The sequence below is a fragment of the Sus scrofa genome, chromosome 9 (genome assembly GCF_000003025.6).
Source record: "Sus scrofa isolate TJ Tabasco breed Duroc chromosome 9, Sscrofa11.1, whole genome shotgun sequence".
In the NCBI taxonomy this organism is placed as follows: Eukaryota; Metazoa; Chordata; class Mammalia; order Artiodactyla; family Suidae; genus Sus; species Sus scrofa.
The window spans coordinates 103,716,126-103,730,152 of record NC_010451.4 but is presented as its reverse complement, the minus strand read 5'-3'; the positions used below and the strand labels follow the sequence as shown (position 1 = coordinate 103,730,152).

The following is a 14,027-nucleotide window of genomic DNA, read 5'->3' as shown; positions in this document are numbered from 1 at the left end:
CCATCACAGTGTTCTCTCCAGTGAAAATCCATATTTTCCCTGTTGTAGGGCCTAAGGCTTCAAGTTCGAACAGCCATTTCTCTCCATACGTGCTGATTCACTGGTTTCCCAGACTTCATTATGTGCTTACCTGCTGGCATACCTGGCATAAAGAGGCCAGGATGGCTGCAGGAGGCAGTGTCACCAAAGAGAACTTGGAAGTGTGCTTCCTGATATTTGGAGGTGATTTTAATTACCCAGTGAGTTCACTGAGTTGTATTTGAGTGAGCCCAAGGGGAAAAAAAAAGTAACATAACACTTTGGAAAAAAAATAAAAATTGAGGGTTATTTTTTATTGATAAGATCATATATTTTAATCTTCCCAAAAGGCATATATATAAACTAGTCCAAACCAGGTGGTACAGGCCCAGAGAATTTATATTAACTGAAACACATTTCCCAAGCAAACCATGGGAATCAGATGAGCAGGTTCTTAAGCAATAAATTCATTTTTTACAACTCAAGTAGAAATAATAATCATTTCTCATGCAACTTTAAAAACAAGCCCACTTACATGGTAGCTGGCCATGAAATTGTTTTTACATGTCCAACCCCTATTCAGTGGAAATAGTACATACTCTATAGTTTATGAAAACGTAATTTGCTTTTGGCATGCCTAAAGTTCTTCTAGAGCTGAAAAATAAGTATTTAATACAATCTCAAGTGCAATGATAATATATTTAAGACTATGGATGGTTCCCTGGCATTCCTCCTAACTTCTCACATGACTTGATTTGGGAGTTTTACTTATTCATGTTGATAATTTCTCCTATGCAGCTCTGAGGAGAAAAAAAAAAAAGTTAACAATTTGAAACACATTAAATAAAAAAAATGAGTGAATATAGAGAATGCGAGAAAGCAAGCCAGGGCAAGATGGATAGAAGGAAAGAAGAGGAAATGGGTTAGTAAACAGCAGCAATATTAGCTGACAATAAATAGCCACAATAGTCTTTTGCCTTCAAAGCTTTAAACTGAGTTTGACATTGACTCTGTTCTGGGTGTGTCGAGCTATGAGGGCCAAGTCTTGGGTGACCTCTTCTTGGAGGTTAATGCTGACCTTGGCTTTCCCTCTGCTACCTGGTGACATCTTGGTAGGGTCTCTCTGGGAACTCTGGATTCCAGACTTCTAAACAGCAGAGTTTACTTTCCTTAGTGGTATTAGGAGCAAAGCAGATGTAATCAGTTGCTTATTTAAAATTCAGTTTTGGGGAGTTCTGATGGTGGTGCAGCAGAAATGAATCCAACTAGTATCCATGAAGATGTGGGTCTAACCCCTGGCCTCAGTGGCTTGGGGATCTAGCATTGCCATGAGCTGTGCTGGATCTGTGTTACTGTGGCTGTGGTGTAGGCTGTCATCTGTAGCTCCAATTCAATCCCTAGCCTAGGAATTTGCATATGGCACAGGTGTTACCCTAAAAAGCAAATAATAATAATAATATATATATATATATATTTATATTAGTTTTTGGAGTTGCCGTTGTGGCTCAGCAGGTTAAGAACCCAGCTAGTATCCTTGAGGGTACATGTTTGATCCTTGGCCTTGCTCATGGATTAAGGATCCAGCGTTGTAGCAAGCTGTGGTGTAGGTCACAGATGTGACTGGGATCTGGTATTGCTGTGGCTGTGGTGTAGGCTGCAGCTACAGCTTCAATTTGACCCCAAGCCCGGGAACTTCCATATGCCACAGGTGTGGCTATAAAAAGAAAAAAAATGTTAAAAATAAAATAAAATTCAGTGTTCATTTAAGATACCATTATTCCTCATCAATGCAGGATATTGACACTTTTTTGTAGCTACATCTACTGTTTAGTATAATTCTCTTCTAAATGCTTTGTTTTTCTTTTAGCTGAAATTCATAGCGACAGTGTTATTCTACGAGATGACTTTGACTCCTACCACCAACAGGAATTGAATCCAAATATATGGTAAGTTAAAGGATCATGCCTCACTTTGGCTTTTATAATGAAAAAAAAAAAATGACACTGACTGCTCCCTTGGAGCAGTTACATAAGATTAAATTGCTTTTTAGGGCTAAGGTATCAGTACAGCTGATTCAGCTAGGGAACTGGGCTTACTGTCACCTGCAGTATGTATGTTTCTTGACATCTTTAAGAATTGAATCTAGGTGCCTCTCAAAGCCGTGGGTATGGACAATTGTTTTTTCAGTTGTACAAGTTCTTTACATAAAAAAAGTTATGCTTGGAATTTCCTGGTGGCTTAGTAGATTAAGGATCCAGCATCGTCACTGCTGTGGCTCAGATTGCTGCCAGCGTGTGGGTTCAGTCCATGGCCCAGGAACTTCCACATGCCACAGCGTCTATGTCTAATAATTGCATTTATGCCAAACAAAAGAAGGGAAATAGTTTACCTGAAATGACAGGTGATTTGAGTCATACTTTCTAATAACTTCTTTGTTATTGGGTTACTTCATTCTTTACACTCCAGTCTTTCCTTCCAAGGCTGTTTGGGGGCAGCTCCATGAGATTTTTAGGGCAAAGAAATGATGAACCAAGATGCATTCACTAGAAACCTGTTGAATATATAAATGGATGCATGAATCTGTTAGCAGTTTTCTGTATTTTTGCTGACTTTGGAGGAATGGGTGTGCCCACCCATAGATACAGTCCATCTGCATCATTTGAGAGAATATCTGGATGTAGGTTTTCTGTGGTACGAACTGTTTTTGTGGACACAATTAAGAGTTCAAGATACATTAGACCCTAATGTAACCAAGTTGCAACTAAAATCCAAGCAACGTTCCAGACCTGGAAGAGAACAACCATTTCACCCTCACTTGTCAGCATGTAATAGTCATTTGTTTTTCCTCAGCTTCACTGTTCAACAAATGTGAAGCAATAATTATTTTATGTATATCATACATTAAAGGGGGATGTGGTTCCTTCTCTCCAGGAGCTTATGATTCAGAGGAGGAGACACTACATGCATATTTTTTAAAAGCTTATAATCCAGGACAGAAATCCTTAGGTGTAATAGAGGGTTCCAAATAAGACACTGCAATTCCAGAAAAGGAGGGATGACTCTGGTGGGACTTTCTTGGAAAGTGGTCCTTGACCTGAGAGTTGAAGATAACATATAGATTTATAGAGTGTTGGTGCATCAATACTAGATAGAGGAACTTTTATCAGAAAGAAATTTCAATCTCGATAGTATAAATATATGCCAAAAATCAGACTAGACAGAGACAGAAAATCTCACAATGGATGTACCATCTAAAGAAATAATTTATCAACAAAATTTCATTTCCCCAGAACATATCCTAAACATAAATTTCTTAAAATAAATTGAAAATCTTTATTAAGAAAAAGCCAAAAAAAAAAAAAAAACTTTTAAGCACCACTTTCACCCAGGAAAAATTCTCCACTTCTTCTGACATTAGGCTTTCTTATATCCCATTAATATAGATGTTATCAGATGATTTGTTTCTTTCAAGGCAAGTTCATTTCTGTTAAGCTAATTCATTTTCTTCAGTGAGTTTTCTTGACAAACACAAAATGTGACTTTTATGTGGCTCAAATTCTGTTGTTTTTAAAATCAATAAAACATGATTGATTTTGCTTCACCCATTTTCATGACTGATCTGATAGATGCTTTCTTGACTGAAGTTATAGATTTTGTGTCCCTTTTACTTAAGCTATGATGTTTCCTACTGTTTTTTAAAAAAACGTTTCATTAACTTTAAAAAGCCACGCACTTGTGTCTTCTGTCACATGTGCCTTCAGAGTAATTTTACTTTATCCCTTTTTGCCCACAATCTCCTTCATCTAGCCTCTTTAAGATTAAAAAAAAAAAAAAAAAAACAAAAAACCCATGAAGCTCTCATCATTTGAGAGATGGCTTTGTTGAACAAAGACAGCAGAGCTTCTGAGATCGGGCAGGTCTAGTTGGACTCTCGAGCTAGCCATTTGCCAGCTGGGTACCCGAGAAACGCAAAAGCTTGCTTTCCCTCTCTGAGTCCCGTTTCCTTGTGGGTAAAAGTGAGATGAATGCTGTCCTACAGCATTGTTTTAAAGTTTGATGAGCCTGAAAGGCCTGGCACCTCGCCTGGTGTGTTGTCGCTGCCTAGGACAAACTAGTTCCCTCCCTTCTTTCCTTCCTTTCTTCCTCCTGTGGTATATTTGCACATTGATCTACGTCTCTCCCTAAACCCAGATATGACCCAAATCGCTGTTATTAAAATGTTCTTCAGCCAATTTATGTAAATGAGTCCCCAAATCTTCCTTCATTGCATTTGGATGAAAAACAGACTTCAAATTAAATACATCTGTATTATGTAATATGTGGATATATATTAATGAAAATAGAGCAGAATCATAGAGAAGGGGAAGATGAGGGTCTGAGGTGCCTTAAGCCCCGTCAATATAGACATAAGCTCCCTAATGTTAAAACCAACACAATCAGATTTTCCAATGAAATATTTCCAATAAAATAACAAAGGCCAGCTTTGTTCTGGAACGTCGTAGGCAGTTTTCACTCTCCTGAAATCTCTGCTTTCTTGGTAACATATTGATACGTGAGTTTTGTCCCTTATGATACTGTCTTTGATTTTCTTTACTCCATGGAATTAGAAACCACAGGGCAGCTTTGTGCAACTGGGAAGGAGATCCTTGCTGACTACTCAGAACTCTGTGCCTCTGCTGCACACCACACACCACCAGATAGGAAGAAGCTCGGGACCTGGTGTGTCACTTTGGGCCAAATTACCACGACTCAATACATCACTAAATAATTAGCTGCAGGAGAAAAACGTGCTGCTTTTATGAGCATATTTCTTCCATAGTATTTGAAAAGCCTTAAATACACTATTTAACTTGTAATTTTTAAGAACAAGGAAAAAAGAAGAATTAATTAAAAGTCACGCTGTGCGATGATGGGAAAGGAGATCAGTTTAGAAGTTAATCACTCACAGTTTCTTTGCTTCCGTTGACTTCATCTAATGAAATTAACTTTTTTTCCCCACTCCATTTCATGTAATTCTTGATATCCACGTTTCTTATCTCCTGTACAAATGACTACACAGGAAAAAACAAGAACATAAAATGATATTACTATTAGGAGTTCCCGTTGTGGCTCAGTGGGTTAAGAACCTGATATAGTGTCCATGAGGATGCGGTTCGATCCCTGGCCTCGCTTGGTGGGTTAAGGATCTGGCATTGTCGTATCTAGTGTTGCTGTGGCTGTGGTGTCGGCTGGCAGCTTTAGCACTGATTCCACCCTAGCCTGGGAACTTCCAGGCTATATATGTTGAAGATGCAGCCGCAAAAAGGAAAAAAAAATGATACTACTATTATTATGGATGAATGTAACAACCAGGTTATTATTCAAGTGTGAGACCTTGGTTGGAATAGAACTGAGAAACTTTTTTTTTTTTTTTTTTTTTTTTTAATTTAAAGGCCACACCCAGGGCATATGGAGGTTCCCAGGCTAGGGTCTAATCGAAGCTGTAACCATCAGCCTACACCACAGCCACAGCAATGCAGGATCCGATCCGCATCTGTAATCTACACCACAGCTCACGGCAATGCAGGTCTTTAATCCACTGAGCGAAGCCAGGGATCAAACCCAAACCTCATGGTTCCTAGTCGGATTTGTTTCTGCTGTGTCACGACAGGAATTCTGAACTGAGAAACTTTTTTACATCAACTCAATATTGAATGTACTATCACTTAGTCTGACTATTAGATCTGATTTAAAAATTAGTACAGGTACTTGGTGAAAAGTTCAATAATATTTTTTAAAAAATAAAAAATGAACCTCCCTACACTAGACCTATATTCTTCCCTCTAGAGGTATCAACTATTGCCAATTTCTGTCAGTCTGTTCAGAAATTGTTTCTGCTTACACAAGTGTCACAGTTATGAATTCTGCCTACAAACTCGAATATCAGATAAATAAAACTTTCTTTATTCTTTTATAACCCAACCTAATTTCTTTTCATTATCCCCCCTCTACCAAAGGTGAAGACTTAATTTCAGTCAACCTTGGCTTGCCCTCTCCCATTTTTCTGGTTTGGAGCTAAGTTTTTAGAGAGCTTATTAATGCAAAAGCAAGGGCGGGGGGACCCACCTTGGGTACCCAGTCCTCTATTCCTGGAGATCGCCACTGTCTTCCCTGTTTCATCTAGTCTGTGAGGACTGGTCACACAGGTAGCCTTCACACCTGTACTAACCATTCCTTCAGGGCAGTGGCTCTGGTTTGAGCCCTGCTGGAGTGCCTATAAACTGGTCTGCTGCTCCTGACCTGGGCCGTGGGTGTCTGTGATGCTCTTCTGTGCTGGAATGCCGTGATGGTCCTTCTGCCTCCTTGAAATGCAGAGAAGAGCAGAGTGAGCCAGTCATACACACACACACACACACACACACACACATTCCCTTTCCTATATTGTCTTCCATCATGGTCTATCCCAAGAGACTGGGTATAGTTCCCTGTGCTGTACAGTGAGACCTCATTGCTTATCCATTCTAAATGTAATAGTTTGCATCTACTAATCCTAAATTCCCCATTCATCCCACTCCCTTTTGCTTTGATGAATGAAAGATAAGTAAAGTTACAAGCAAAGAGAACATCAAAAACCCATCATGGGAATATAGTGGTGCCTCAGGCTGATGAGACTGAGGCTTCTCCTCTTTGGCTTGGTCCTTAAACTGGACCACAGGCAAGTAGACCTCTGAACCACAACAGTAACTTCTTCAGTTCAAATGGGCCATTGAACTCAAGGGGACGAAAGAGTGTGGATGAGCAACACCAGTTTATCGGCTCTGCTATCAGTTCCCTGTCGTCAAATGTGTTCAGTACAATCACACTCCTGATAATGGAGGGATCGGTAAGGTCTTGTTCATATAAAGACAGCCCTCCAACCAAAAAAAAAAAAAAGGGGAAAAAAGGTAGGAAGAAGAACCTTTAGAAGGAAAGTAAGGACCTAAAAATATGCTTTACCTCAGCATTTCTATTAAGCATCTACTACTTGTGTCTCAACTGCACTTTTGTAATTCCTTTTTATGAATTAACTACTGTAGTGTGATATACACATGGCTGGCATTTCATATAAATGGAGAGAAATCTGATTTTTTTATTAAAAAGAAATATATCTAATAGCCTCAAACTGGGAACATTCCACATACTCATCAACAGGAGGATGGATAAATAGCATGATACATTCATACAGTGGACAACTACTCAGCAATCAAAAGGAATGAATTACTGATAGTTGAAACAACATGGTTGGATTTCAAAAATATCATGTCGAAGGAAAGAAGCCAGGCCCAGAATAGTTCTTATGAGAACTCATATGAAATCTAGAATAGGCAAAATTAGCTCAAGTGCTAGCAAGTAAATGAATGATTATTTTAGGGATGGGGAATTGACTGGACATGGGCATGAGGAAATTTCTGGGGTCATTCATGTATTATATATAATCTTGTGAGAGCATGGGTTACGTAGATGTGTACCTTTTTCAAAACTTGAGATCCATCTATTTCACTGTGTGCACATTTACCTCCATAAAAAATTCCAATACTAATAAGAATAACAATGAGAAAAGTCAAGAAATAGGAGATTTCTGAGTTATAACTTGGAATTACAAAGACTACAGAGAGAGAGTTAAAGCAACTAAAAAGTGAATAAATTTTTAAAATCAGTTTAAGTTTTCTTAAGTGTCTTCAGCCTCTAAGCAATTACAGAGCCAAGAAGGGATCTTTGTTTTGCTGAACAGGTTATCCCTTTAATGCTTGTTTTTCCAAAGATCACAGAAAGCATCCAGAGCTGCAGTGTCACTAGGCTCTGATGTTCTAGTGGGAAATGTGGGACTGTTAGAAAACATGGTGATAAATGGGAACTAGAAGACAGCAGATGTTTCCCCTCCAGCACCATAATAATAGCAGAGATGCCCTAGTCAGCAGAGATCAGGGAAGAACAAGAGTCATTCGTCAGAAGAAGCATCTTAGATGAGTAAGTTGTGATGCCAACAGGGATATGAGACATCAAGAAGCAAGCTGCAAATGAAGCTGTCTCGGATGCTAGGGCACATGGAAACCTTTGTCAGTTGGCTCGTCATACAGAAAGCCCCCCTCTTTACAGCTAGGGAAGGTAGAGCTGTGGCCGGCATGCCCTAGCATTGCCTGAATCAAGAAAAGACTAGAACCCTTCTGCTTATATATGTAAAAGATCGTACTGTAAGACCAGAGAAATTGAGGTCAGCTGCCTCTGTTATTCTTGTGAAAATATCAATTTATGGGAGCAACGATTCCGAAATGGAGAAACAAGATGGACAGTTTGGCTTATTGAAGTTTTTTTTCTTTCTGAAAAATAATTGTCTGAACAAAGACTTTTAGAAGACTGAAATTTTAACATGGGAGGGTGGGTTATTCTAGCTGGAGCTTTATTTATTCAGCAGTTAGAGTTTAGTCCATAACAGAAAAGGGGTCAAGTGAGCAATAAAACTGCCTTAAGTTCCTTAGCATCTTGGGGGCCCCTGGAAAACAAAAAGAGAGGGGGCTCCAGTTAATAAACAAGTGTGAGAACCACAGTGTAAATGGAATTTCCAGGTAATCAGACCAAAGTCAGTCTGATGAACAGTATCATTGGGAAAAAAACTGCATCCATTTCACTTCATGTCCAGCTGGCCTGTGGGCAGTGAGCCTGGAAGACAATTCTGGGTGAAGAGAAGCACTCGCCGTGGACATCAAAGCCTCCACAGCACAGCTAAAGGCCTTGCAGGGGGTTTGCCGGGGGCATGATCACTTGGAAGACACATCCCCTAACAGGCTCATCCATGTAACATCGAATATACACCTTAGAGTTTTAGAAGAGCAGGCAACTAAGGGGGATCGAGAACAGATAAGAAAAGTCAAGCAAAATAAGTATTTCCTGTGATGACATACCTTTGCCAGAACCTGTCATATGTCATTGTATTTTGGGGTTGTGGAATTATAATTTGACTTGTAGATTTAATAGTCCAGTATTCTGACCCTATGTGCATCTTTTTCTACTTTCTCTCGTCTCCTCCCTCTTGAATTCACCCCTTTCTACTCTCTCTCTCTCTCTCTCTCACTCTTTCTCCTCTTTTGTTAATAACTTTTTTCTCTTACTATAAAACTCTCCTCTGACCTTCCTCTTCTGCTTCCTCCCCCTCCTTCCTCTTAGCACAACATAATTGCTCTGGGGAAAACTGCATCTACAATAGAAAGGTTAACCAGGAGGTGTCCTACTAATAAAAGAGGGTGTGAATCTGGAGGCTTATTATTTCCTGCTTTTAATCCTTGTTTTAGATGACAGAAATAAGAATTCACTCAATGGAATTAAATGTCAAGTACATTTGAAACAAGTGAGAAAATATTTCCTCAAGCAGCATGTAGTGGAATTCAGTGCAATAGGAGGGTATATTAGAAGGGTTATTTTTAACCCAAATAATATTTGTCATTGTACCTGTTAACAAAGGAGAGATCAAATTTTTAAACTCCCTGGTGAAATAGCAAGAGTTCTCTTACCTTCCTCAGTGAGAAGTAATGAGGAAGAATGAGCTATAAATGGAGTTTGTCATTTTCACATTTAGAGCATGTGTTAGCTCCTTAGAAAAAGGTATGACATCGTTGAAGGTGATATTATTCCCAGTCTTATAGAGTGAACTTTCCTTGCTGTTTTTCTAAAAATATTCCACATTTACAAGGAGAAGAGGATTTTATGAGGTTTTTTTTTTTTAAGCTTGATCTTTTACAAGTTAGTAGTCATGTCTTTTTACTATTAAAACATTGTTTCTCTGTTATGCAATATGGTCAAAAGTTGAGTGTTCTGATTGTAGAGGTTTGAATGGAATGTACAGGGAGCTCCAGTGTCTCCAGAAGTCAGCTGACTGCCAGCTCCCAAATGGCCAGCAGGGCCCTAATTACTTGGATGGGTTCAGCGTCCCTGTTCTGGCCTTGCCTTGCAAGCTCCATCAGATGCTGTCAGCACGTGCACTGTGAGCCATACCGGAGGAAGAGACTTGTTATCTTCGGGTCAGGAAATTACAAGAGGTTTCTCTTTCTCTTTTTCCATTTTTAAAGTACTTTTTATCATCAGATCAAATATGTAAATTATTTTAATATCACCATTCAGCAATGCTGGTGAATAGATAATCCTGACTCACAGGGTGTCAGTTTGCTTTGTCTGGGGCTGAGTCCCAGACACTGATGCCTTCAGAGGCCATAAATTATGGACAGATAATATGATGTCCTCGGTCTTGGGGACAAATGGCATGTATCTCAAATGAGAATTTGATGATAACTGATTGTCACTGAGTTTCCAGGTGATTAACTTGTTTCAGCAAAGTGCTTGACTACAGCCTGAGTGATTCCACTCTGATCTAAAGAGAGGAATGAGCCATGTAATTAGACTGCTCTCGAGAAAACAATATTTCAATTATTTATTTATTGTTATCAGGATGATGTCACCACCAATCATTCATAAATCTCTGGTTGTGTGAAGGAGCCCAGTTTTCTCATTAATCCTCCTCCTCCTTCCTGTGTCCTCAGAGTCCTGTGTGAGTCACAGCAGGACGCGGTGAACCCACACTCCAGAGATATTTAACTCCAGCTTCCTCTGCACCTACTATACAGGGGAGTTTGGTGTGTTTCTAGCCTAATAATTTTAAAGTCAGGATTAAAAACATAATGATAGGAGTTTCCACTGTGGCTCAGTGGTAACAAACCCAAATACTGTCCATGAGGATGCAAGTGTTTGATCCCTGACCCCCCTTTGTGTCTTAAGGACCCAGCATTGTAGTGAGCTGTGGCGTAGGTCTCAGATGTGGCTCGGATCTGGCATTGCTGTGGCTCTGGCATAGGTCCTCAGCTGCAGCTCCAATTCAACCCCTGGCCTGGGAACTTCCATACGCTGTGGGTGTGGCACTAAAAAAAAGCAAAATATCCCAAAAAAACAAACAAAAAATTAAACCTTTAGAAATGTGCTCTCTACAGCACAAATGCACACCATGCATAATTCCTAAACAAACAAAAAAGTCACCTAAATGATAAAAAACAAAGATGTGGAATTGACACCAAAATAACAAGTTTCAAACTGCCAAGGAGCTTGTTAGACTGAAAAACAAATCTTGGTTCAAAGCATTTCTTTTTCATTTATGTTTACAGTTTGACCCTGGATGTGTTGGTCAACAAGTACCTGCCTGCATCCTTAGTGATGCCTTTATGTTTTTATTAGTGAAGAAAGGACACTGTGATAGTGTGTATATAAAATAGGGATGAATTCTCTAAAGATGTACAAACCCAAAAGACTATTGAATTTCATTATGGGCTTCAGTTCAGTGAGTTCATTCTGAACATTTTCTTTGAAACCCATGACGTTTCTCTTATTTTTGTACATTTTCATTAGCGAAACAAAATCCTTTATCTTGTAAATGAAAAAAAAAGGACTCTTAAGAAAAGACATAGGGCTTTTCAAAATCAACTCTGACAGTAAAAATGATGCCAAATATTTTTGAAATGTACATTGTCTTCGTAGAATTGGAGTTCTTTTCTCTTATTGGCTGCATTAGCATGGAGTGGGAGGAATGTTGAACAAAGAGTCAGGGAATCTGACTTGTAGTCCTGATCTATCATTTCTAAAATGAGAGGATGATGAGACTCAGTGATACCTCAGATGTCCTCTAACTTGAAGGACCAATGATCTGTGAACTGTAGTAATGGGTAAGATTCATGTGGAACCTAAGCATATGATAAATAGGTTTAAAGAGGGCTTAATAAATTCAGGCTGTGCATGGTCTTTGGGGATAGCTAGCATTTCCCTTAAAATGTCTTTAATCATACTGTTCATGGCAGAATATATTTTGAAGTGGGTGATTCATACGATGTGCCGTGATATTTGTCAGATTCTTATGTTCTATCTTTCCTATTGGGAAAAAGAAAGGGGGGGGAAGGTTTTATAGCTTAGAGATATTCAGTATTGCTTCTGCTCTTAAGCAGTTCATTTCTAATCCCTAGCCTGGGAAGTCACCTTCCTTTTTAAGTTGAAAAACAAAAGCCTGTTTAATTGGGATTATTTAAAATGTCCTCTTTCCCACAAATCTCTGAAGAATATTTTACCTAACTTTAGAGGATCCACCATTTTCCTCAGAAAATTCAGTTGTGAGGCCATAGTTTAAATGTGTGTAATAAGCAGTGCATTTTTGTTGTTGTTGTTCTGGGCCTGATGGAAATTGCACTGCTCATTATCCAGCAGTTTGAACCCCTGTTTTTAAGAGCTCATGAACTTTTCCATAAGGGAGCAGTAGGGTTTTAGACTACTGATATTCTTCCCAGAAAGCACCTAACTCACTCTAGTGGGTTAAGTACCTAACTAACGCTACTCACCCTGTAATTGTTAGATACAGGGACCTACTGAGAAAGAAGAGGAGGTTAGAACTCAGGCTCTTAGAGCACTTAGGCATTGTTTAATTTCTGGGATGAGCCACAAATTACTTTTCTTGAAATTTGGATGCCTATTTGCATCCGAAGGTTTTTAAAACTCACCTGTCTTTCTGACATGGATCACTCTTTCCTTCTGAGAAGGCATGACCCCTCATTGCCCTTTGTACTATTTGGTCTCCATCAGGCTCATTGTAGTTTATCTTCTCTTTCATGATAATGGCATTCATTTGTGTAGTTGTACAAGGCTTAACTTTCATGGTAGAAAAAATATGAGAAAGGTCATGTTATGATTCACTGTGAGAGAAGTCACCTTGATAGGCAGCAGAGATTGTTAGGAACATGAACAGAAATGAACCTGCTGCCAGTAATCATGGAAAAAGTACGCAGAGATAGACGGAGGTGATTCACACCAAAGGGTCTGGAGCTTTCTAGAAGCCAGACTAAGGGCATATGATTGTTCCCCAGGCATCTGCTCTTGGACCTCTTCTCTTAATGATATGCACCCTGTGAATCCAACCTTATTTTAAATCATATGCACCCCGTGATTCCAACCATATTTTCAGTCATAAGAGTGCTGACCCCCTTTTCCTGAAGTTCAAATGCATGGACTCATTGTCAGCTGGTCATCTCCAATTGCCAGCATAACCAGAGAGCAGTCAGTTTGCAAGCCCTGTAATTCACTAGAATTGAGCTGTCCTGCATGGCAGCCACTGGCCACATAGAGCTATTAATAATCTATATCATTAATAATTTTGTATAACTACATGTTAAAATACAATTTGAGTGTATTGGATTAAATAAATCATTATTAAAATTGTTTTAACCTATTCCTTTTTATTTTTAATATAGAAAGTTGAAAATTATATAATGTTTTCATCGAAAAGTGAGACTGTAAAGTATGCCCACTTTTCTCCGTCTCTATGTTATTTCAAGGCGCTAGTGTGTCCTGCTTGTATTATAGTGGTAGTCCTGTCTTTTCTACCTCTAATCCAGCATTTGCTAGAGCAATTTTCCTAAAAGTTGGATTGTTTCATGACTTTGGAAACAGAACAGTAGGCGTTTAAAATTCAATTCTAAAACTTACAAGCCGTGTAACCTTGGACAATCATTTAACATCTCTGAGTCTCAGTTTTAGCATCTACTAAATGTAGACAAAAATAGAATGGGGTTTATATGAATTAGTCGAGCATTGTTTGTGGAGCTCCGGGTGTTGTACCCTTCGCTTGATGAACCATGAACTGGCTCCCACTTTCCAGCCCCATTCTTTGCTACCCTTCTTCATGTACCAGTGTTGTTCTAGCCATACTAACACATTGATGGAGCAATTCTATTTGTGTGTCATAATCTCTGCCTTCCCTGGGCCCTATCATACCCTCTCCTTTCTTCCTTTTTTGGGTAACTTTTTCTCATTCGGAGCCATCCTGGGGCCAGCTTTCCTTTCCCTCCTCAGTCTAAGTTAGGTACCATCACAACCACAGTGTACTCCTGTTAGAAGGAGTTGAGGAGCTATAGAAAACGTAATGGGTGTTGGAATTAGCTAGTCTTGGGTCCAAATTAAACTCTTCAGCCTTT

General features: G+C 39.2%; 1 protein-coding gene across 1 annotated transcript in view; it reads left to right on the top strand.

The window, feature by feature from the left end:
• Positions 1 to 14,027, top strand: part of RELN (reelin) — a 502,874-nt gene that overhangs the window by 233,576 nt on the left and 255,271 nt on the right. Inside the window, 1 exon segment of the mRNA XM_021063495.1 lies at positions 1,886 to 1,964. Within this exon segment, the coding sequence (XP_020919154.1) occupies positions 1,886 to 1,964 (79 nt within the window).